This window comes from Panthera pardus, unplaced genomic scaffold (assembly GCF_024362965.1).
Source record: "Panthera pardus isolate Hobbes unplaced genomic scaffold, ASM2436296v1 HiC_scaffold_16, whole genome shotgun sequence".
Taxonomy (NCBI): domain Eukaryota; kingdom Metazoa; phylum Chordata; class Mammalia; order Carnivora; family Felidae; genus Panthera; species Panthera pardus.
Window position 1 is genome coordinate 139358778 of NW_026526721.1, and position 24653 is coordinate 139383430.

Genomic DNA, 24653 nt, shown 5'->3' on the forward strand with positions numbered 1-24653 from the left:
CTTTAATATAATTGAGAATCATTCTAAGTATTCAGATGTACCATTTACTTTAGATGCCATAGCTCCTGCATGATTGGTTTCAGCTGCCCAGCCCACATCCCTTTCTTGTTTTAAAGCTTTCAGTGTTTTCGAGGTCTTCAAGCACATAAATTTTTGCACCTAATGACAAGTGCGTGATTTCTGGATCGAAGTCACTTCACTGTTTTCCAGATTTTCAAGCTGGGAAAAGAGTAGATGAGTTAGGAACCCAGATTTAATGAAAGGGATTGGGGCAGGAAGAGTTAAATTAAAAGGAAATTGTGAAATTGGTTGGATTTCTGAAGTGCCATCTATGCTTACCTCTTCCTGGGATTAGGGAAGATGCTCCCAATTTAGTCTTCACTTCCTCTAGTTGGCCACTTAAGTGAATTTTCTCAAGAAGAACTTCTTGACATTTATCTTTTTATGTATCAAATCAATAGCTTAGAGAATCTCTTTTTGTAAGGTGTTTAATGCAACATCATTTCACTTGGTTTACTCTTTCGCATAGCGAGGTTTAATCAGCAGAGTACATTACAGTAACCTGAAAATAATGCATAAAACCAAAGGATAGCCATTGTGAGATTGTTACTATGATCTACCCATGGTCTCTGTAATATTTGAGTGAAATTAATGTGATGGCAGAACTATTATATACATGGTTCTGAAACTTTGGTGTGCATCAAAATCACCTGAGGGCTCCTTAAAATAGAGACAGCTGGGCCCTACTCAGAGTTCCTCATTCAGTAGGTCTGGAGTGGAGTCAGAAAATGTAAATTTCTAACAAATTTCAGCTGGTGTTGATTTGCTTGGTCCAGGGACCTCACATTCGGAACCACTGACACATTTGCTGAAAGGTTCTATTTGATTTTGTTGTAACTTTGGTTCCCCACTCCCAACATGATGTAAGCTCAGATCAGATATTTAATTAACAAAGAAGGAGGAGGACAGAGTGTGAGAGTGTGCCTTGTTGAATACCTCCTATGCTCCTACCCCTATTTTGAGTTCTTTACATTCTTTTTTTTTTAATTTTTTTTTTTTAACATTTATTTATTTTGAGACAGAGAGAGACAGAGCATGCACGGGGGAGGGGCAGAGAGAGAGGGAGACACAGAACCGGAAGCAGGCTCCAGGCTCTGAGCCATCAGCCCAGAGCCCGACGCGGGGCTCGAACTCACGGACCGCGAGATCGTGACCTGAGCTGAAGTTGGACGCTTAACCGACTGAGCTACCCAGGCGCCCCAGTTTACATTCTTAATCTTCTCAGTTGATCTTCCCTATGATCATAAAAAGAGGGATTTACTCTTCCCCCTGAACATACGTAGAATCTAAGTCTTGAAGAGCTGGGGAACTTTCCAAAGGCTGTCAGCTAGCAAGTAGCTGAACTGGAATTTGGACTCTGGTTGTGCTTGACTACAAAGGCTGCATTATGCAAGAGGACTTCAAAAGCATTCATCAAAGTTTGATTCATTGAATTTTTGCAGATTGCAGTTCAAACTGTCTGTACACGATTGACCACAGACAAACTCCTTAATTTCTGGACCTAAGTGTTTCCATTTCTAAGGAGGTAAGTATCTCTCAGGCTAGTATGAGGATTAAGTGAAACAACGTATGTCAGAGTGCCTAGTATAGTATCTGGCATACAGTACGTGCTCCTTAAGGCTGAACTCCCTTTCCTTTCCTTAGAAATGCATGTATTTAATCCAAGTTCATCTTAGAAATGAGTGAGAAAGCTTTGACTAGAATAGAGACGCTCAGATTCCAACTTGTCCCAGGGAACTTGAAGTGCCTTAGTGGGGATGGAAGGCAGCCATTCTTTTGACAGTAGGCAAGACCGACCTGGGTCTTCTAGATTTCTCCAGATGGAGCCTACCTCTACATTTGCTTCTGATGATAGTGGGTGTCTGTCACAAATACCCTGTTCTCACCAGTGCAACCAAAAGGAACTGGACAGTCTCCAGGTGAGTTTTCCAGAAGCCCTGTGTATTCCACACACTCTCTTGGTTTGGATTCCATCCCCTTCCCGCGTACCTTCACTTGGTAATCCCATTATCCTTGTTATTTCTGAGTCTGTTTCTTTTGACTAATCTTTCTCCTGGATGTGGATCATATTTTCCTGCTTCTTTCCATGTCTAGTAATTTTTTAGATGTTGACCTTATAAATGTTATTTTGTTGGGTGTTTAGTTTTTTTTGTCTAAATAGAATGTTGATGTTTATTTTGGTAGGCAATCAACTTACTTGCAGCTCAGTTGATCCTTTCTATGCTTGTTTTTACGTTTTGTTAGGACTGGTCTGGAGTACCCTTCACTCTGCTACTAAGGCATGACAATTCTGGAATTGCTTTGAATTTCCTCTTTTTAATGAGTTGTCTCCACTCTGGCTGGGGGGACCTAAACATCTCCTAGGCTCTGGGAATTGTTCAGCTGCTAGCAGTTGTCCTGTTTTTGGCTTTGTGGAGCTTTATCGAAGTCTTTACAGATTAGTATTCAGTTGAAGACTTGAGGAGACCCCGTGCAGATTTCTTGAAAACTTTTTCTGCATATGAATTCCAGCTATTTTAGCCTCCCAAAGGGCCTGGCTTTGTATCCTTAACTCAAGTGAGTCTGCCAGGTTCTGTCTGGGTTCCCTTCCCTGTACCAAAATCCAGAAATTACCTCTAGGCAGAAAACCAGGTCAATTGTAGGAAGGGTTCACCTTACTTATTTCCTTTCTCTCAGAGATTACAGGCCTTCTCTGCCTGATGTCAACTGTTTCATATATTTTGTCCAGTTTTCTAGTTGTTTACAGTGTGAAGGTATGTCCTGTACCTTACTACTCCGTGAATGGATGTAACAATCTGTGCACCTTCACTTGGTGGATTCCTACTTGGCTCAGTTCTAAGGCTCAGTTCAGCCACCATCTCTCTTGGGAAACCTTCTGGATTCCTATCAGTTTGACTTAGGTGCTACATATTCACCTGCTGTTTATTTTTCCATCTGCCCCCACTCCCAAGGCTATGAGCTTCTTAGAGCATGGGTTGCAATATCTCAGCATCTTTAGCCCCGAGCATGGCACTTAGAACATAGTAAGTGCTCAATAAGTGCCCAATGGCTAAATGAATAAATTACATTGATTTGTATTTTTTGACTTTAAGGTTTGCTAAGAGTGCTCCTCATTCATCCTTTATTTCTAAGGCTCTTCTTCCCTGGTCTTTCAAACTCGAGAACATGTTGCTATAAACAACCCGTGTCCTGCACAGGAAATATGGGGGAAGTCTGCTCTAAGTCGTTTGTATCCTATGGCATAAATGACTAACTGTACATCAAAATGTGTGACCTCTGCGTAGATAGGGTTAGATAGTACCCCTGGGATAGGGTTGCTGGGTTTAGCAAGGAAGCAAGCAAGCAATTGTGAAAAACAAGACACCTAGTTACGTTTGACTTTCAAGTATAATATTTGGGACATACTTATACTAAAAAATGATTCTTTTTTTTTTCTTTCCAAAATTCAACTTTAGCTATGCATCCTTTTTTATCTGGCAGCACTACTCTAGGAAGTAGGTGCTCAGTGGGGGCTCTATTCTTACCAGTGAAACATAGTGAGATGTGATGTGTAATTCATGGTATGTGTCACTGCCTGGTTAAGGTTGTTGAGGTGTGTGTTCCCCACTCTGTTTCCCCTTCTGCCTGAATGCAGAGGCCTAGGATGCCTGAGGGGAGGAGCAGGCCACAAGTAGGGAGAAACCTGTGTGCCTGCATTGCATATGAACGGGAGCTTCTCACAACCTGCTTTCGACTGCTCCGTGAATGAGAAATGAACTTCAGTTGTGGTGAGTCAGTAAAGCCGTGGGGTTTGTTTGTTAGTAGCAGCTAATACGGTTCTACTTCATGTTCTGTAGAAGTGACATGTGACTATTTTCCCTAAGGTTCTATCCACACTGCCTACTTGGAAGCTGCAGTTGCATATCTCAAGATACCTCGAACTCTGTATGTTCGTTCAGACCTGAATTTGTGATTTCTCCAGCACCAAACTAACTGGTCCTGTGCTCTTTGTCTTCTGTGAATGGCATAACCATCCACCCATTCTTTTTTTTTTTTTTAACTGTTTATTTTTGAGAGAGAGAGCGAGCGAGCGGGAGAGCACGAGCGAGCCTGTGGGCGAGCGGGGGAGGGGCAGCGAGGAGGGGCAGCGAGAGAGGGGGACAGAGGACCCAAAGCAGGTTCTGCGCTGACAGCCTCGAGGCTTGAACTTGCAAACTGTGAGATCAGGACCTGAGCTAAAGTTGTCTTGTGCCACCCAGGTGCCCTACCATCTACCTACCCTTGACGCCTCCTTTTCTCCCATCCTCAGTATCCAATCCACCATCAATCATGTACATTTTGCCTTTTAAATAGGTAATCAGCACACCTCTTTCTATTTTTGTTGCTACCACTCTAGTCCAAACAATTCATATCTTTTGTATGGACTACTGCTGTCGCCTACATTTTGTTTATCGCCTGACCCGGTACAGCCTCTCAGCCAATCCACGTGTCTGCTTTGCAGCCAGACGTGATCTTTTCAAAACCCAAATCTCCTCTTGTCACTCCTCTGGCTAAAACTCTCAAGGTGTTCCATTGCTCTTAGGACAGCACCTCTCATGTGACCTCCCAGGCCCTGCAGGATCCGGCCTCATGCTCCCTTCTCTTTTCTAAATTCTAGTCCTCATAGCCCACCCCTGCTTCTTTGAATGCTCTATACATTCTTCTCCACAAGCCTTTGTACAGCTGTGCCCTTTGCTAGGTAGGTTGCCTTCCAGCTTTTTGCTGAGCGAATCCTTAGTTTTTTCTTCAGATCTCAGGACTAAGTTCAGTCAGTTCCTTTCAGGGAAGCCTATCCTGACTTTCCTAAACTAATTACTTCTCTTCTGAGTTTTCATAACAGAAAGTAGCACTTAAAAAATTTTTTTTTAAATTTTATTTTAGAGAGAGAGAGAGCATGAGTGGGGAAAAGGGACAGAGAGAGAGAAAAAAAATTTCAAGCAGGCTTCCTGCTGAGTGTAGAGCCCGATGTGGGGCTCTATCCAATGACCCTGGGATCATGAGCTGAGCTGAAATCAAGAGACACTCAACTGACTGAGACGCCCAGGTGCCCCAGAAAGTAGCACCTTTTTTGTAGCCCTTACAACGATAGTGACTTTTATTTATATGCATGGTTCTTTGATTTAATACCTGTTTTCTTACCCGTTAGCTCTGCCACAACAGAAAATATTTCTTTTTGTGCTTATCACTCGATCTTAAATAAGTATTTGTGTCAGGTAGAGATCCAACTTAAATGTTTTCTAATTTAGTTTCCAGTTGTCCCTAAAACACTTCTTAAATAATCCTTCTTTTTCCTACTGGTTTTAAATATTATATTTATCTAAATGTATTCTGACCCATAATGAGTCTCTTATAATTTCCTATTCTCTTTCATCTCTCTATTATTACACTAGTGACACCTTAAAGATCTTTTGATATTTGGTGGATTAAGTCCCTGTATTGCTCTTATTTTTAAAGCATTGCTTGACTGTTCTTGAATATTTTCTCATTCAGAGGGTATTCATAATCAGTTTGTCAAATTTCACCAAGGAATCATATTGGGATTTTGGAGCATTTGCATTGAGAATTTATGGGTTGATGTAGGAAGGACATAATGAGTTTTACAATAATGAATCTTCATACCCAGGGGCATGGAATGTCTCTCCCTTTATTCAGATCACATTTTATCATCTGGAGAAAATTTTTATAGTTTTATTCATGTATAAGTTTTGTACGTTTCTTTTCAAGTATGTACTTAGGCATTTTATAATTTTTTGTTGCTACAGTGAGTGGAATTTTGTTTCAGTATCAGTAAATTTTTATATATTCATTGTATTTTACCAGGATAAGAGAAGGGAAAAGGTTAGCATGTGTGTTACAAAATGTTAGCAAATAGGAAAGGAAGTACCTGGCATAGCAATACCAACCATCAAATAAACATGCCCCAGTGATGGGGTCTCTAAAGCCCAAGAGGGCTCAGTCTCCCGCAGTTCAGAAATGAGGGGAAGGGATCAGGGAAAGAGCAGAGAGGTACACACTTTTTTCTCCCCAGTAAATTCAAGATTTCACCCAAAGCTTTGGTTTCTAGTGGTAAACATGCATGGAGCTACATTTATCTATCTCCTATTAAACAGTCTTGTGGCCACTTTGACATAAGTTTCTTGCACCTGTATAAAATCCCTAATTGACTTGGATATACATTCATCTTCCTTTCTTGGTCTGTCCCTGCTCTCTACATGGAAGTCCCCCTTCTTGCTTCTACTTCTCTCTACTCTAGGTTTAGAAATTAAGGTAGGTTTGAGCCATCCAAATACAAGTGTGTTAGTATGAATCACATCAAAGAATAGTCTTGACACAGGAGATTGGGAACCAGGGATGAAATGTTCTTAGCTTCTTCAGGATTTTTGCATAAGTCATTTATGAGTCGTGGAGATACCCCACAAATTAAATTGTATGTGTGTGGGCTTTTTTTGGGGGGGGGGAGAAAAAAGTGGGGATAGGGTGAGAGTCAAGTTTTTAGGGCAGGAGATCTGGCCCAAAATGGGAAATAGGGGAAGGGGAACACAGAAGAAAGGATTGGGTAAGACTCCCACACTTTAAGAAGAGAGGTCATTGAGCTATGCTCCAGTTTCTTTTGCCTGGCACAGAAACTTTTGTCAAAGATGCTTTGGCTGTTTTTCTCAATATAAAAAAAGAGGTGTGTAAACAACAAAACCCCAAAAGAACATGGAGAAGACCAACACATGATATTTACACAAACTAAGCCACCTAACAGCCACCCAATCAGCTACTCATGCAGTCCTACAAATCCCAGACAAATATGATAACTAGAGGTTGGCAGAGATTAGGGAAGACAGGGACTCAGGATCAGGCATACATCACCCAGTGTGTTTGTTCTATTGCATTTGCCCCATTTCATCATGTATGTAAATATTGTTTACATCTACATATCAATAATTTTTAAAAAATATTTATTTTTGAGAGAGACAGAACACAAGTAGGGGAGGGTCAGAGAGAGAAGGAGACTCAGAATCTGAAGCAGGTTCCAGGGTCTGAGCGCTCAGCACAGAGCCTGAGGCGGGGCTCAAACTCCTGAACCTTGAGATCATGACCTGAGCTGAAGCCGGATGCATAACCGACTGAACCACCCAGGTGTCCCCTACATGTACATATTGTTTAGTGCTGAACTGTAACTAAGGTTACAGTTCCTTTCTTTATTTCATTTTTTTAATCACGATCCCGAATAGCATTTTATGAATTTTGTAATTATTTTACAAAATCTAGTGCTCCACTATGGAGAGACAGTTTTTGTTCCTATTGCATTGAAGTTATTGTTTATATTGCTAGGAAAGTATTTTAATACTCCTTATATAGATTATGTGCGTTTCTTTCTTTTTTTTAAATTGACTTGCTTTATTTTTTTTAAATTCACATCCAAATTAGTTAGCATCTAGTGCAACAATGATTTCAGGAGTAGATTCCTTCGTGCCCCTTACCCATTTAGCTCATCCCCCCTCCCACAACCCCCCCTGTAACCGTCAGTTTGTTCTCCATATTTATGAGTCTCTTCTGTTTTGTCCCCCTCCCTGTTTTTATATTATTTTTGTTTCCCTTCCCTTATGTTCATTTGTTTTGTCTCTTAAAGTCCTTATATGACTGAAGTCATATGATTTTTGTCTTTCTCTGACTGACTAATTTCACTTAGCATAATATCCTCCAGTTCCATCCACGTAGTTGCAAATGGCAAGATTTCATTCTTTTTGATTGCCGAGTAATACTCCATTGTATATATATACCACATCTTTATCCATTCATCCATCGACCGAAATTTGGGCTCTTTCCATACTTTGGCTATTGTTGATAGTTGCTATAAACATGGGGGTGCATGTGTCCCTTCGAAACAGCACACCTGGATCCCTTGGATAAATGCCTAGTAGTGCAATTGCTGGGTTGTAGGGTACTTCTATTGTTAGTTTTTTGAGGAGCCTCCATACTGTTTTCCAGAGTGGCTGCACCAGCTTGCATTCCCAGGTTACACTTCCTTTCATTTTACTTTTTCCAGAGTTGTTAATCACATCTATTTATTTTGCTTAGTTTTCTTCGTACCTTTTGCTAATTTATCCCACACCATCTGGCAGATAATTTACCGATCCCAACCTCCTGCCTTCCCATATCTCCCTCCTGGAGTTCACCTTTCTGCTCAAGTCTGGACTCTGTGCTCCTGGGCCTGCTGTCCTCCTGGGACTTCTCCTCTTAGAAGTTTTCTGTCCTCTCTTCTCTGTTGGGTTCAGTTTCCTGGATTCTGTGCCTTCTTCTGCCTCGGTTATTTTCCTCCATTTCTCTCCGGGAGCTTTTAAAATCTCTTCTTTATTCCTGGTGTTCTGAATTTCCACAATGATGTATTGTAGAGTGGGTTATAAATGGCTGATTTCTATCCAGAGAGTCACATGCTCCAGTTCTGGAAGTTTTCTTTTTTTTATTTTTTTAAAGTTCTTTTTCCCATTGCCTCCTCCCTGCCCCATCTTCATTTCTGGAACTCCCCATATTTGAATAGTGAATCTCGCAGATTGAACTTCTAATTATCTTACTCTTTTCTTTCCTCTTATTTTATGTTCTTTTATTTATCATCTGCGGGATCTCTTTTGTTGACTTTTCTAAACTTCGTATTGAATTTTCAATTGTGTCTATCACAGGTTTAGCTTCCAGGGGCTCTTTCTCTCTCTTGTTCTTGATGCTTTTTAAAAATAGCAGCCTGCATTTGGTTCGTGGATGTGACAGTGTCTCCTAGGACTCTGTGTGTATTCATTTTAAGTGGTTTTTTTCCCCTACAAGTTGCTTTTTTTAACGTCCTGCGTAGCTCAATTTCTTCCAGTTCCTATTCCTATTTATTTGCTTTGCTCTCTGTTTTCTGTTCAAGGCTTCCTTTAAATGTCAGGTATTGCTGAGACATGGGTCTGTTAGAATGAAGAGTGAGGCACAGAAAACTGGCAGACGTGTGTGTGTGTGTGTGTCGGGGGGGGGGGGGGCAGGCTCTCTCACTGCTGGCCTCTATCCTAGGGTGGCCGAGTGGTGAACTGGCTTTTTCACTGGGAGATCCTGAGATTTTAGTATCTGTATGTCTTTTCTCTGGGGCTGTGCAGTTTCTCCAGAGAAGGATCTGCCTATCCTGTGCTTGGCGGTTTCCCCACCATGGTTATAGAAGTTCTGGGAGCTTGGCTGGGAAAGGGAGGGAGGCAGAGCTCTCACCATTCAGGAGGCAGAATTTCACTAAATTCACCACTTTTAATTCAGCACCTCACCTTAACTTCCCACTATTCCTGATGTTCCAGAGTCTGGGGCTTCCCTGAGACATTTCTCCAGAGGGTAGACCATTCTTGTCCTGCAATGGTCAGGGAGGGGTAGGACTGCGATTTGACTTTCAGTCAAAACCTATCTTTCAGTCTGTGATGTACATGTTGAGGTGCCAGATCTCCCTTCAAGGAAGGACTTGCTGCCCCAGCTGCTGTCAGCAGGTAGCCTTCAGTTGTCATCCCCCTCATGTGTTTTTGCTTCAGCTCAAGGTCATGCCCTTCTCTGGTGGCCCACATGCAATGATGGGTGGAGGTGAGACCTGAAGGCTGGGCCATGTTAGCTCCACATGGGACAACTCTGATGGGCCATCTTAGGTCCAGAGCTCCTCATGGGGTTGGCCAAGGTTATTTATTGGGCCTTCTTGACTTCTTCTTCTTCTGCCTGATCCCTTCCATAGCTGTTGATCCCAAAGAGGCTTCCTAATGTACATCCTGCCCTCTCAACACCATCTCGGACTCTGTTCCTGGGGATGCAAACTGGTGACAACAGCCTAGACTTAATCTCCTCCTCCTCGATCCTCTGCAGGAGCTGTGGCAATCCCTGAAGGGGCTGGCAGCTTGAGGCATTCTCAGCAGCTGGGCAGTAGGTCCTTCTGTGAAGGGGCATCTGGAAGGCACGTCCTCATGTCACACTGCCACATTTGATTCTCTCTACCCAGTTCATTGGGCTGGGGGCTGTTTTGTTTGTTTTTGTCTTTTAAATTAAAAAAAAAAAAATATATATATATATATATTTTAATTTCCACACTGCCAGCACAGAGCCCGATGCAGGGCTCAATGTAGGACTTGATGTGGGGCTCAAACCCACGAACCACAAGATCATGACCTGTGCTGAAATCAACAGTCAGACACCTAACCCACGGAGCCACTCAGGTGCCCCGGCTGGGGGCAGTTTAACTAAGGATCCCATTCTCAGTGGTGGAACAGGGAGTGGCCTATTATAGGAGGAGTGGGATAGGTTTTGGAAACCAAAGGGCTGGATTTGTATAACTCCTGATGGGTCAACTGTGATTTTAGACAAGTTGCTTCACTTTTCTGGATTTTATTTTCTCTTGTGCAAAATGTGGAAAATAATGCCTATCTCTTAATAATGCCTACCTAGACCTGTTGTGAGGGTTAGAGTCAGTAACTCATGAAACGTTCCTAGACCCTTTTGCTGCCGTCACTGAAGTGCCACGGGCCAAAATGAAGTTCAATCCCTTTGTGACTTCTGACCGGAGCAAGAACTGTAAAAGGCATTTCAATGCACCTTCCCACATTTGCAGGAAGATTATGTCTTCCCCTCTTTCCAAACAGCTGAGACAGAAGTGCAGCATTCGATCCGTGCCCATGTGAAAGGATGATAAAGTACAGGTTGTGCAAGGACACTACAAAGGTCAGCAAATTGGCAAAGTAGTCCAGGTTTACAGGAAGAAGTACATCATCTACATTGACTGAGTACAGTGAGAGAAGGCGCATGGCACAACTGTCCACGTGGGCCTTCGCCCTAGGAAGGTGGCTGTCACTAGACTAAAACTGGACAGAGACCACAAAAGGATCCTTGAAGGAGAGGAAAAGGGCAAATATAAAGAAGAAGATTATATTGAGAAGATGTAGGAATAAAGTAATCTCATACACAGCTTTAAATAAAGGCTGTTTGGGAGTTCCTGGATGGCTCAGTTGGTTAAGGTTCTGACTTTGGTTCAGATCATGATCTCACGGTTCATGGGTTGGAGCCCTGCGTTGGGTTCTGTGCTGACAGTGTGGAGCCTGCTTGGGATCCTCTCCTTCCGTCTCTCTCTGTTTCTCCCCCATTTGCATTTTCTCTCTCTCTCAAAGTAAATAAATTAAAAAAAAAAAGGCTGTTAAAATGAAAAAAGAACAAAAAGAAAGAAAAGTTCCTAAGACAGTGCTTGGCACATAATGAAAAAAAAAATATTTTTTCCCTATCTGGATGGTCTTCCTTTACCAGTCTGTGATTCCAGAATCTTCCCAGGGAAAGTATGAAGACCAAAGGAATGGTGGCATATCTGGCTTAAGGTAGATATCAGTATATGAAATGTTTATGGGCCAGTCTGTAGGAATGTTTCTGGCAGCATGTCACAGAGCTCTGTCTTTGTCCCCAAAACATTTTTATTATTTTTAAAAAAGTTCTTAAAAATTTTCACAAACTATAGAAGAAGATATTCTCATTATATATGTATGTATTTCGGCGGATAAAGCTAAAATTACTCCTGATCATCTCCCAGAGGTGATGACTGTTACCAGTTTGACGTGCTGTTTAGTTGTTTATTGATTTCTTTATTTATCCATCCATCCACCTCTTGATCTATTTTACCTCAGAATTTCTTTACTAAAGGACATGTTTCACTGGTGGTATGGGAGGTGATTTTAGGTGGTACATCAACCCAACATAAAATAACTTTGAATCACAGAGTGAGAGTTATTCTCTTTTTTTTTTAATTATTATTATTTTTTTTTGGTACAACATTTAAGTTCTCTGGTAGCAAATTTCACTTATACAATACAGTGTTTTCAACTATAGTCACCATGTTTTACATTTGATGCTCAGATCCTATGTCTTATAGTTGAAAGTTTGTACCCTTTACTAACCGTTTCCTATTTACTCTATCCCCCTAGCCCCTGGCAACCATTTTTCAGATTCCACATGTAAGTGACATCACACAATATTTGTCTTTTTTGGTCTAGCTTATTTCATTTAGCATAATGATCTCAATTGTAGCACGTGGTAGGATTTCTTTCTTTCTCATGGTTGAATAATATTCCATTATGTATGGCAGGTCTTCTTTATGGCTCTTTAAAAAATGCATTTATGTAATATACGGATATATAGAAATACATAGTTTTTGCTTTTACAAATATGCTATCACACCGTACATGTTCTGAAAATTGCTTTGTGCTCTTAAGTCAAGCTCATATTAAAGAAAAAACCCGTCCCTCCCTTTCTCCTTCCTCCTTTTCCTTCTCATCTCTTCCCCTCCCCTCCCCTTTATTTCCCCCTTTTGCTTCTCTTAGGGGAGGCAATAGGGGAATCATGCCTGTTGTTTTCTCTACCACAAACAGAGCTCTGATGATTCTCTTTATTCCTGCCATCTTGTGGACACGTGCCAGTGCTTCTCTGGTGTGGGTCTTGAGTAATGGGATTGCTGGATCAAAGGATAAGCTCATCTCAAGTGTCAGTGCGTTCTGCAAAATGGCCTCACCAACAGTCTGTAATCTCACTAGAGTGGCGAGTTTGCCCCATCCTCTCCAACATTCAATATTATAAAACTTTTTGGATTTTGCTAATCAGACAGACGGGCCTCAAATGGATTCTCATTGTTATTTAATCTGCATTTTCCTGATTACTAGTGAAATTCAGTGCATTTTCATATGGCTATTTCTCATTTGTTGCTCTACTTCTGTGAATGGTCAGTTCATTTATCATTTTCCTGTTATGTCATTCCTTTTATTTATCTGTAGAAATCCTTAGTATATTCTGGATATTACTCTTTTTTTATAAACGTTGTAAGTAGTTTCTATAATCAGTTTCTGTTTAAACTTAATTATGGTGTTTTTGTGGCATAGAAATGTAAAGTTTTTATGTAGTTAAATTTATTAATATTTTACTTTCCAGTTTTTATTTTTTATTTCAGTATAATTGATATGTAACATTGTATGAGTTTCAGGTGTACAACATAATGATGTGATCTTTGTATATACTATAAAATGATAATCACAATAAATGTACCATCTGTCACCATACATAGTTACAAAAATCTTTTTTTTTTGTGATAAGGACTTTTAAAATTTACCCAGCAACTTTCTTTCTTTCTTTTTTTTTTACTTTATTTATTTTTTTAATATATGAAATGTATTGTCAAATTGGTTTCCATACAACACCCAGTGCTCATCCCAAAAGGTGCCCTCCTCAATACCCATCACCCACCCTCCCCTCCCTCCCACCCCGCATCAACCCTCAGTTTGTTCTCAGTTTTTAAGAGTCTCTTATGCTTTGGTTCTCTCCCACTCTAACCTCTTTTTTTTTTTTTCCTTCCCCTTCCCCATGGGTTTCTGTTAAGTTTCTCAGGATCCACATAAGAGTGAAACCATATGGTATCTGTCTTTCTCTGTATGGCTTATTTCACTTAGCATCACACTCTCCAGTTCCATCCACGTTGCTACAAAAGGCCATATTTCATTCTTTCTCATTGCCACGTAGTATTCCATTGTGTATATAAACCACAATTTCTTTATCCATTCATCAGTTGATGGACATTTAGGCTCTTTCCATAATTTGGCTATTGTTGAGAGTGCTGCTATAAACATTGGGGTACAAGTGCCCCTATGCATCAGTACTCCTGTATCCCTTGGATAAATTCCTAGCAGTGCTATTGCTACCCAGCAACTTTCAAACATGCAATACAGTAGTATTAATTATAGTCACAGTGTTGCACATTACATTCCCATAATTTATTCATTTTATAACTGGAAGTTTGTACCTTTTGACACCCTTCACCCATTTCACTCACTCCCCAACCCCTATCTCTGGCAACAACCAATCTGTTCTCTGTATTATGAACTTTTTTTCTGTTCAATTTCCATGTAAAAGTGAGATCACATGGTATTTGGCTTTCTCTGACTTACTTCCTTCCAAATTTTAGTATTTATCTAAGAATTTTGTTTAAAAGAGTCTTTTTGAATTTAAGATTATAAACACATTCTAAATTTTCTTCTTTTTCATGTTTTTTAACTTAAAATCTTTAATCCATGTGGAATTTATTTTTGTGAATGGCAGGAAATCTAATTACTTTCTTCCAAATTGGTAGTCATTTGTTCTAAAAATTATTTATTACATACTTCATTTTTTATCCAATGATTCAATATACCACACCAATACAATCATACACCAAATCCCTATTATATGTGTAGGTACGTTTAGGGTTTTTCTCTTTTTGTACCATTAATTTGTCTATTTCTGCTCCAATGCCCCCTTTAAAAATTTTACTGAAAGCTTTATAATATATATTTGACAATTAGTATGGCAAATACCCTTTCAGTGCTCTTTTTCAAGATTGTCTAGGACATTTTCTTTCTTTCTTTCTTTCTTTCTTTCTTTCTTTCTTTCTTTCTTTCTTTTTGTTTTTTTTATAAATAAAGTTTATTTATTTCTTCTTAGAGAGAAAAAGAGAGAGTGCAGGAGGGACAGAGAGAGAGAGAGAAAGAGAGAAAATCCCAAGCATGCTCCTTGCTGTCAGCGCAGGGCCTGATGTGGGGCTTGAACTCGTGAACTGTGAGATAATGACCTGAGCTGAAATCAAGAATCAGACGCTTAACCAACTGAGCCACCCACGCACCCCAAACATTTTTTATCCTAATAAAGAAAGAAAGAAAGAAAGAAAAGAAAGAAAGAAAGAAAGAAATGTTTTTCTCTATAGAATTTGCTTGGGGATTTTAATTGAGATTTCTTTGAATTTGTAAATTAATTTGGGGAGATATGTTAAGGACTGCTTTTATGCAATAAATTCAGTAAATTTTTAGAGGTTTTTTTATGGAGGTATTATATATTTCCTGTTTATTTATAGTGATAATAGTTTTCATTGCTATTGTATATGGGATATTTCTATTTTTCCCAATTCATTATTATTGGTTTATAGTAGAGCTGTTAATTTTTGTATATTGATCTTGTATTCAGCTACCTTGTTGCAGCTTTCTGTCAATTAATTCTCAAGGTTTTTCCTGTTACATATTTATAATACCTATAGAGCTTTTTTCTTTTACATTACTTACTGAATTGGCTAGGTCCTCTACTATAGTTTTAAATAGTAGCAGTGATAGCAGGCATCCTTGAATTGTACCTGATTTGAATGGGAAAGATTCTAATTTTTGCCACTAAGTATAATTTTTGCTTTGAGTTTTGATGTTTCCTTCTGTTCTAGCTTGCTGATTTTTTTTTAATGCATTGGATATTAACTTTTATCACCAACTTTTCTATCATCTATTGAAATGTTTGTGTGTTTTCTTCTTTGATCTGTTAATGTAATTCAGTATATAAGATTTAAAAAAATGTAATCTAACATTGAATTCCTGGAATCAATATTTTTTCATTATTTAAATATTCTCCTATGTAAACATTTTTCATATATGTTCATACATGAGATAGATAGGCCTATATATATTTTTCCTTGTGTATTCTTTTTCTGGTTTTGATATCAATATTATGCTAACTTCATAGTGTTAATTAAAAATCTTAAATTAAAAAAAATTTATTTTAGAGAGAAAGAGTATGTGAGTGGGGGAGAAGGGCAGAGGGAGAGAGAGAGAGAATCGTAAGCAGGCTCCATACTCAGGGCGGAGCCTGATGTGGGGCTTGATCCCATGACCCTCTGATCACAACCTGAGCCAGAATCAAGAGTTGGATGCTCAACCAACTGAGCCACCCAACAGGTGCCCTTAATTAAAATATTTTAAACCTTTTTCTGTGATCTGGGCTTATTTATGTAACTTAGAAGTTAAAAAAATTTTTTTAAAATGTTTATTTATTTATTTTTTATTTTGAAATTATTTTAATTTACAAATACAAAACATCTTGGAAGACACAAAAAGAAAGAAAAATACAAAGCATATAGACAGATTTTTACTCCATGAGCTTCTCAAATCCTCACTTATTCACCATTCCCCAAGATGAAAAACCCTTCTAAAAAGGTATTCAGCCACCAACAATGATGTTATTAATAGGGATATGGATCAATTTCACAAAAAAGCCAATGAATCCCATTATAGCAAATCCTATTGCTGTTGCCATGGCAATCTTCTGGAATTCTTTCCTATCAGGTTTAGTGCACCTTTTGACCAGCTGAATTGAGTCCTTCACAAACTGCCGACTCAGCTCAACGAACTGCATTACCTGATCCATGATGCCTGCCCGCCAACCTCTCAGACGCCCTTAATGTTTATTTTTGAGAGTGAGAGAGAGAGAGAGTGGGGGAGGCGTAGAGAGAGAGGGAGATACAGAATCTGAAGCAGTTTCCAGGCTCTGAGCTGTCAGCACAGAGCCTGACACAGAGCTTGAACCTACAAACCATGAGATCATGGCCTAAGCTGAAGTCCAGCGCTTAACCAGCTGAGCCCCCCAGGTGCCCTGTGTAACTTGGAAAATTTAACCTTGAAAGCTTGACAGAACTCACCTACAAAATCAAATGGACCTGATACAATTTCAGGAAGGAGACATTTGCTTATCTTTTATATTTCTTTTATGGTTAGTGTTATACTTAGGTTTATAATTTCCTTTTTTTTTTCTTTTACCCAGACATTTTTTGAGTTCACATTCACATTGAGGGGTTGGGAGGAAGTGACTATCAATTGTTTTGTGAATTTTAAATTATGTTACAATATGATCTGCATGATGTTTGCGTTTTGAATAATTTCAGGTTTTCTTTGTGGCCTGATACATAGTTTTTATAAATGTGATGTGTGTTTGCTTACAAATTATTGACTGCAAAATTTTCTTTTTGTATCTTTAGTTCAAGTCTGATGGTTATTTTATTCAGATCTGCCATATTATTAATTATGTTATATCTATTTGTAGATTTCTAAGTAAGGTATCTAAAAGGCTTTTGTTGAATTGATTATGTTTTCCTTGTCTCCTTTACCTGTAATGTCTTGGAACTTACCTGTCCTACCTCATTTCTTCTGGAGGTTATCTTTACGTTGAAAATAATTGATATAATTTACGTTTTTTAGAGCTACAGCCCACATGGTCCAGAACTATCTTTAGAGCCAGATGCTCTGACCCTGTATACTCTGGATGATTGTGACAGGAGTAATTGAGTTCCACAAACCTTCATTTTCATTTTTTATTTTTAAAGCTTATTTATTTATTTTGAGAGACAGAGAGAGACAGTGCAAATGGGGAAAGGGCAGAGAGAGAGGGAGAGACAGAGAATCCCAAGCAGGCTTCTGCCAGCACAGATCCTGATGCAGGGCTCGAACTCACGAAACTGTGAGATCGACCTGAGCCGAAACCAAGAGTCGGACGCTCAACCAACTGAGCCTTGCAGGTGCCCCTCCACAAACCTTTAGTAAGAACCTGCTATGTGCTAGGACTTGAGCCAGGCACTGTGGCTATGAAAGATGAGTGAGTTGGTTCTTGCCCTCATGACATTCATAGTCTAGTGAGCAGGCTGACAAGTAAACAAATTATAACATCATGTGACAAGTGATAATAGAGACACAAACAGAATAATGGGGTGTATGGAGGGTGAATGTCACACTGATGCTCCCTGTGAGTCATCCCTTCCAGTTTTGTGTAGTCCCTTCCACCTTGAATCTGGGCTGCGTAACCAACCTGTGATTCATTTCTTACCAAGAGAATGCAGCAGAAATGACACCGACTTTCATTTCATATTTTTAATCCCCTTGAAAAATCGGGCTGTATTCTGAATTTCTTGGCTTATTAACTGCTCCCCAGCTGCACCTATTGTGCTCTTTATTTTTATTGTTTTCAAGATCTAACTGGTTCTTTTCCCAATACTTCTTTTAATGTTTCTACCTGTTGGTTCCATTAACTTTGTTTCCTTGGGTGTTAGTTCTGTTTGTTGAGTTTAATACCTCCTTTTCCTGCTGTTAGTTTCATACAAATATTAGAACATTATTGCTTTTGTACTCATCTGGATAGTTGAGATTTCCTGTTGTATGCCCTATTGCCTGTAATGGAGAGACAGTTGACATGGTGCTGGTAGGATGCGAGTATCCAGTTATCTGATGGTGAGAATCCATGTTACGTCTGAGTTTCCCCAGCTACCCCAGGCACTGTATGGCCTCTTTCCTCCAAGCATCCATCCCTCTGCTTCATTCTGCTTGGCATAAATGGCATGGGATGAACCACCTGGCTGCATTACCTGTTAATGTCACCAGGCATGTGGTCGATTGCCTCTCCCCTCCCGTTTGTGTACCTTTTTTTGCGATTTCCAAGCTTGGGCCTCTTTTGGGCAGCTCCCACCTTCACAGAAGCCCAGTCCTGTTCATGGATTGTGCTGGGGTTTTCTCCTTTGACCTGACTGCATCTGCTTTCTGTCTTTGTTCCTGAGATGTTCATCTTTAAGAAAATTGACTTGGGATAAAAATATAACCTGGGATTGAGAGCTGGCATGACAGATAGGAAATTATGATTGTTCATTTCAGCCTAGAATTCAGACCTGTTAAGATCATTTTGAAATTTGAGTGTAATATAAATAAAGACTTGGAATTTAGCTTCAAAAGGGCAATTATACCAGGATAGAATGGAGAAAACCCAGTTTGGTATTAATTTGTGAAGAAAATTATAGGGCATCTGGTTTATTACAAGCATTAAAAGGTATGATACAAGGCTGTGGATGTGATTACTAAAAAAGCCAATGCAGGACGTCCTAAGATGGTGAAGTAGAAAACCCTGCTTCTGTCCCCCAGCAAAGATCAACAGTTTAGGCAGCTCTCCATGAACAAATACAGTTCTAGGAGAGATCAGGACTCCACTTAAACTTCAGCAACACAGTGAAACCAAAAGCCTGAGAAACACGTATCTCAATAAAGCTGGAAGAAAAACATAAACAAAAATGGTAATGCAACTTTAGGTTTTATTTATTTATTTATTATTTATTTTATTTTATTAAAAAATTTTTTTAAAACATTTATTTATTTTTGAGAGACAGAGAGAGACAGAGAACAAACAGGGGAGGCGCAGAGAGAGAGGGAGATATGGAATCTGAAGCAAGTGCCAGGTTCTGAGCTGTCAGCACAGAGCCCGATGCCCGGCTTGAACTCATAAGCTGTGAGATCATGACCTGAGCTGAAGTCGGCTGCTCAACCGACTGAGCCACCCAGGCGCCCCAAGGTTTTATTTTTAAATGTGAAACATTTTTAAAAGAGATGTTTCACAACATTGATATATAATTTTTTTTACAAAGAAATGTTTGTTTGTATCTTCTTCCCTTATTTTATTGGGATGTGATACTAAACTATTTTATGTTGATTTGTGAGGGCTTTATATGTATTGCCTCTTTGAAGTCACATATATTGTGTATGTTTTTCTAGTTGTGATTTCACATTTTGTGTATGATAACTTTTGCTTCTTTTTTTAAAAATAGTTTTTAACCTTTATTTATTTTTGAGACAGAGAGAGACAGAGCATGAATGGGGGAGGGTCAGAGAGAGAGGGAGACACAGAATCCGAAACAGGCTCCAGGCTCTGAGCTGTTAGCACAGAGCCCCACGCGGGGCTCGAATTCACGGACCACGAGATCATGACCTGAGCTGAAGTTGGATCCTTAACCGACTGAGCCACCCAGGTGCCCCAACTTTTGCCTCTTAAATGTTTAAAATTTTGATTAGTTTTTAACTCTGAATATTTTGCATCATGTTTAAAAGTGTCTTCCTCCTCTAAGATTATAAAATATCCTTCTGTATTTTCTTCTAGTGTTTTTGTAGTTTTATTTTTATATTGAAAGCTTTGATCCACTTGAAATTTATTTTTGGTCATGTGCAATCTGAAGTCCTATCGTTATTCTTTTCTGAATTTTTAACTAACTGCTCCAATGTCATTAGGATTTTTGTGTCGATATTTGTAGTTGAGATTCTTTTGTATGCCACCTTTGTCAGGATTGTGCTAACCTTAAAAAATGAATGGAGAGGATTTTTATGGAAAATACAAAGGAAAATATACTCTGAAACAGAGTGACATGATATAAATCTCTCACAGTTCTCTGCTTAAAATCAGTGGTATTCCCATGCCCTTAGGATAAGCCAGCATTTCCTGGCTAGGCTTCAAGGCCCTTTGTATCTGGCCCCTTTTTCCCTGAAGCCTCTCTGCTTCCTCTCTGCTCTGTCTTGCCCCCTTCCTTCCACCAGGGTAGTCAGCATTGTGAAGGTCAGGATTTTTGTGGTGTTTTGCTTTCTGCTGTACCTCCAGCACTCAGAAAAATGCCTGGCACATTGTAAATGCTGGTAATATTAGTTATAGGAAAAACTTGCAATTCCTGGAAAAAGCCACTGTATCCTCCAAACTTCCATGTGAACTCACCTCTCTTTTGGGTACCTTCTCCCCATACTTCGTGTTTAGATAAACGTGTCCTTTGCGACTCAACTTAGATATTACCTACTCTGCAAAAACCATCTCGAGCCTGGGTTAGGTACCCATGGAGCATCAGTATTGTGGTGCTAATCATGCTGTATTTTAATAGGAATTTCCTGTGTATGGGGAGGAGGCTGGGAGGGACTCCCTGTCTAAAACTATCAATAGGGTCCATTTGGGGGTTGAACGTGATGCTAAGTCTCTCACAGTGTGAGGAGAGCTACCAATATTGGGTCTAAAAGCCACTCCAGGGCCTTCTGAGGAAGAGCTGACTCGGAAATGATGCCATCGGGCACATCGTTCTAGGTGCCAAATGACTTGGAAGGCTAGAAGGGGTCCATTTTCAGAATCGCAGGTGGTCAGCCTGGCAGGAAATGCTGTGGCTCTTTCCCACCCTTTCCCATGTTTGCTCTCTTTTTTCCCTAAGCCAAGTGAAGATGCAACTCGAAGAGACTTGAATTCAGGGGCTGGAGGCATCTGCAAGAATGGGAGTGTGGCGTCCCATTCCTCAGATGGAATACTGCTGAGGCGGTGGACTGGGATCTGGTGGCGGGCCCTGGGCCTACCTGAGCAGGGCAAAGGAGAACTGGAGAGAGACGGTGGTGTGACCTGAAGCAACTAGCCGGTGTCCAGGGCAAAAGGAGTGCCCGCTGGGCAGTGGGACTCCAGCCGGAAGCTGCTGTGGGAGCACCGTCAGGGGCAGGAGCTAAAGAGGGGACCTGAAAGAGCTTGACTAGGGCTGGACCTCCCCTCAGGAACCCTGCGGTGCAGACGCCTCCCAGGGCTCCTGAAGGATGTGCACCATGTGCTACGTGAGACGTGGAGCATCAGTTATAGGCGATACTTTTTCTTCAACCTCCCCACCCCCGCACACAGGAGGGAGAGAGCAAAGGTATTCCAGACTTCTACTCTACTCTTCCCCTCGTGAGGTAGCCTGACCTGGGGGAGAAGAGGGAACATTTATGTCAGAGTTTAAACATGGAATTTTAATAGCTAAAAGTGACCAGAAAGCTACAGGATCTGCCTGAGATGTGAGGGGAAAGAGTGATATAACACAACCGGGGAGAGTATTTGGAAACAAAGAAAACCATTTTATCTTTGTACTCTACTTGGTTCACAGGATTCAGTGAACTGGTTATACTTGTTCTCACGCTTGTCCCTATCTTGCTTTGGTTTGTAAGCTCCTCGCAGGTGAGACTTTGTAGCCCGGTACCTGTTACATAGTAGGTATTTCATAAATATTTGTTGAATGAATGAATAAATAAATGAGTGCATGAGTGGATACGAGGTGCTAAGCGAAGTGAGTCATCCCAGGTAAAGAATTATTTTACATACTGATGTACTAAAACTTATTGAGGGATAAATTGGTCTGGATTCAGTAAAGGGAAAGAAACCATACAGCAATTTGAGCAGGGAAAGTTTAATATAGAGAATTATTAGCTATGACAGAGGATTGTGTAATGAAGCATTGGTAAGAAGTAGATCTCTAAATAATATAGGACCAGCAGGTATATGGAGCAGCTCCCACCCCTAGGGCTGAGGTCAAGTGCCCAAGGAAGAATTCATCCCCTTCAGCGCTGAGCTCCAGACCTTGCTGGAGAGGCCCAGGCCGTGGCTCACTGAACAGTTGACAGGTTGCTGTGAGGTCTTCTGGTGGAATTTGCTGGAAATCTGCCAGGGAAATCTGTTCGTGGGGAGGTGTCTCACAGAAGGTACGCAGCTACAAAACTGCCTGGGGGGCAAAAAGGGAAGCTGGCTGCCAGGAGTTGGGGAAACCATTTATACTCTAGGAGCTATATTTGTGGTGCTAGAAAAGTGGCTCCTGCTGCAGGAGCCAGGTGCTGGATCTTCAAGAGAACACACACCAGGTTGCAAGCTCTTCCTGCAATCTTTCCAGTGCCCTCTACTGACAAAACTTAACATTTAGTCAGTAGACGAAGGAAAAATGTTTAAAGGGCCCAGATCCATTTTCATAGAGCAGGCAGGGAAGAGTAAATTTGGATCTGAAAGGCAACAGCTTGCTAAAAAATATGGGGGAATTTATATACATAAAGTGTGCTGGCCTGCTCTCTGAAGTAGAAGCTTGTGTACATAACTCTTTTCTTTTATATCCTCCCTTCCTTCCTCCCTTCCTTCCTTCCTTCCTTCCTCCCACCCTCCCTCCCTCCCTCCTTCCCTTCTTTCTTCCTTCCTTCCTTCTCCCCTCCCTTCCTTCCCCCCCTTCCTTCCTTCCTTCCTTCCTTGCAGTTGAGGTCATTGACAGTACTTTTCTGCAATTTCTGTACTTCCTAATTTCCTGAATTCTAGCGGCAGCTTTCCCTACCTTTACTCCCTCAATACTTCCAATATCTAGAATGATTTGTTTTCCTGAACAAAATCATGGCTGACAAATTCATAACTTTGCTTTTGTTAATTACTTAGGAACATGGCTAAGAATGTACATTGCTGAGCAATAAGGTTACACTTTAAGTTTTACATCCTTACTTTAACACCAGGTTATTAGTCATCTTTTCTCCTGCCTTGAAAAACACTTGCAGCCTTCTTCCTGTGGCCTGAGAAAGCAAAGCCAGTTCACTGAGCTCTTTTGAAAGGCACTTCCACATATCTTATCTCGTTTGATCCTCAAAATGGCCTTGTGACAGGCAGGAAGGCAATAATTTATGGATCTATCCATCTGTCTATGCATTCAATAAATACTTATTGAAACACTATGGATGTACCAACTCTAATGGGATTAGAGAATTAAAAGATAAACCGCTTGCCTCCAGGGATGTGCAGTCAAAAAAGAAACTTAGTGTGATATGATAAGTATGATATGATAAGTGGTGAGATGTATTCTGGGAGCCCATATAGAAAAAAGAGACTAATTTTGTTTCCATCTTCAACCACAAGTGAATATTTGTAATACAATAGAAGGTCTGTATTTTGGTGCAGATATCTTAATTTTTCCCCTGGGTGTTCTTAGACTCCCTCAAGTAAATTTTCAGTGGTGTTCCTAGAGTCTGACTTAGGCAAAGTTGAGCTTAGAGGAAATTGGGCTTTATTTATGAAGCTTTTGGTTTTATATAAGCGAGAGATCTCATGCAACTCTCACAATCACCCTGTGATTTGAGCATTGTGACCCTACTCCATCTTTTATAGTTGGACAAACTAAGGCTCCAGAGAGACTAAATTTGCTCAACTGGACACACAGCTAGGACTAAGTGTCAGGGCTGGATAAGAACCTGACCTATTTCGGGGTGCCTTGGGTGACTCAGTTGGTCAAGCGTCTGATTCGATTTCAGCTGAAGTAATGATCTTGCTCATGAGTTCAAGCCCTGCATGGAGCTCTGCACTGGCCGTGTAGAGCCTGCCTGGAGTTCCCTCTTTTTCCTTCTCTCTCTGCCCCTCCTCGCTTGTGTTCTCTCTCTCTCTCAAAATAAATAAACTTTAAAAAAAAAAAAAAAAAAAAAAAAGAACCTGACCTGTTTCTACAGGCTTGAAGCATGTTTGCTGATGCCACAGGATCTCTTAGATGCTGCAAAGCCTTTTTTTTTTTTTTTTTTAAGAAGGAAACTTTGAAACTTAGTTTAGGCAAATAAGTGGCAAGTGATTTTGGATTGCTGATCTTAATTTTTTGCTTTACATTCTTTTTCTTATTTTTGGCATGACTGCTTTTCTCATCAAGAAGAGGTTATCCTGTTTTTAGGTTTGACTCTTGAGCTAAGCTGAGGTGCTTCTTTGTCAGGCTGTGGTGCCTGGCCTGATGGCCTGCTAAATGGCTTTCTACCTAGGATCCTCCTTACTACAGATCTAAGAAGGCCTGAATTTGCCTAGAAATATATATATATATATATATATGCATATATATATATATATATGCATATATATGCATGTATATTAAATATATTAAACATATTAAAATATATCAAATATATTAAAATCTATAATAAAATATATTAAATGCATATATTAAATAAATATAAATATAAATATATATATATATATATATGTAAATGCATGGAGATACTTGCTACGAGTGTGAAAAGGAATTGGACATTAATTAACTTTGGCTGGATTATGAGAACAGGAAACCACTTGAGAATAGAATAAGCCATTGTTAATCTGGTGAAACAGAAGAAGTGGTCCTGTGTTCCGAAGGAGGCATTTTCCTTGGTGTCAAG

General features: G+C 40.1%; 1 protein-coding gene, 1 long non-coding RNA gene and 1 pseudogene across 3 annotated transcripts in view; 2 read left to right on the top strand and 1 right to left on the bottom strand.

Annotated features, from left to right (window-relative positions):
* Window positions 1–24653, top strand: part of LOC109251402 (uncharacterized) — a 127777-nt gene that overhangs the window by 12574 nt on the left and 90550 nt on the right. For both annotated transcript variants that reach the window (XR_008422607.1, XR_008422608.1), the window contains exon 2: window positions 3695–3827. This is a non-coding gene — a long non-coding RNA (uncharacterized LOC109251402). The remainder of the gene's footprint in view (window positions 1–3694; window positions 3828–24653) is intronic.
* LOC109251399 (60S ribosomal protein L26-like) lies at window positions 10590–11000 on the top strand (annotated as a pseudogene).
* On the bottom strand, window positions 15935–16323 carry LOC109251400 (protein transport protein Sec61 subunit gamma-like). Its single transcript, XM_053903860.1, has one exon. The coding sequence runs from the start codon at window positions 16297–16299 to the stop codon at window positions 16093–16095; it is 207 nt and encodes a 68-aa protein (XP_053759835.1). The 5' UTR covers window positions 16300–16323; the 3' UTR covers window positions 15935–16092.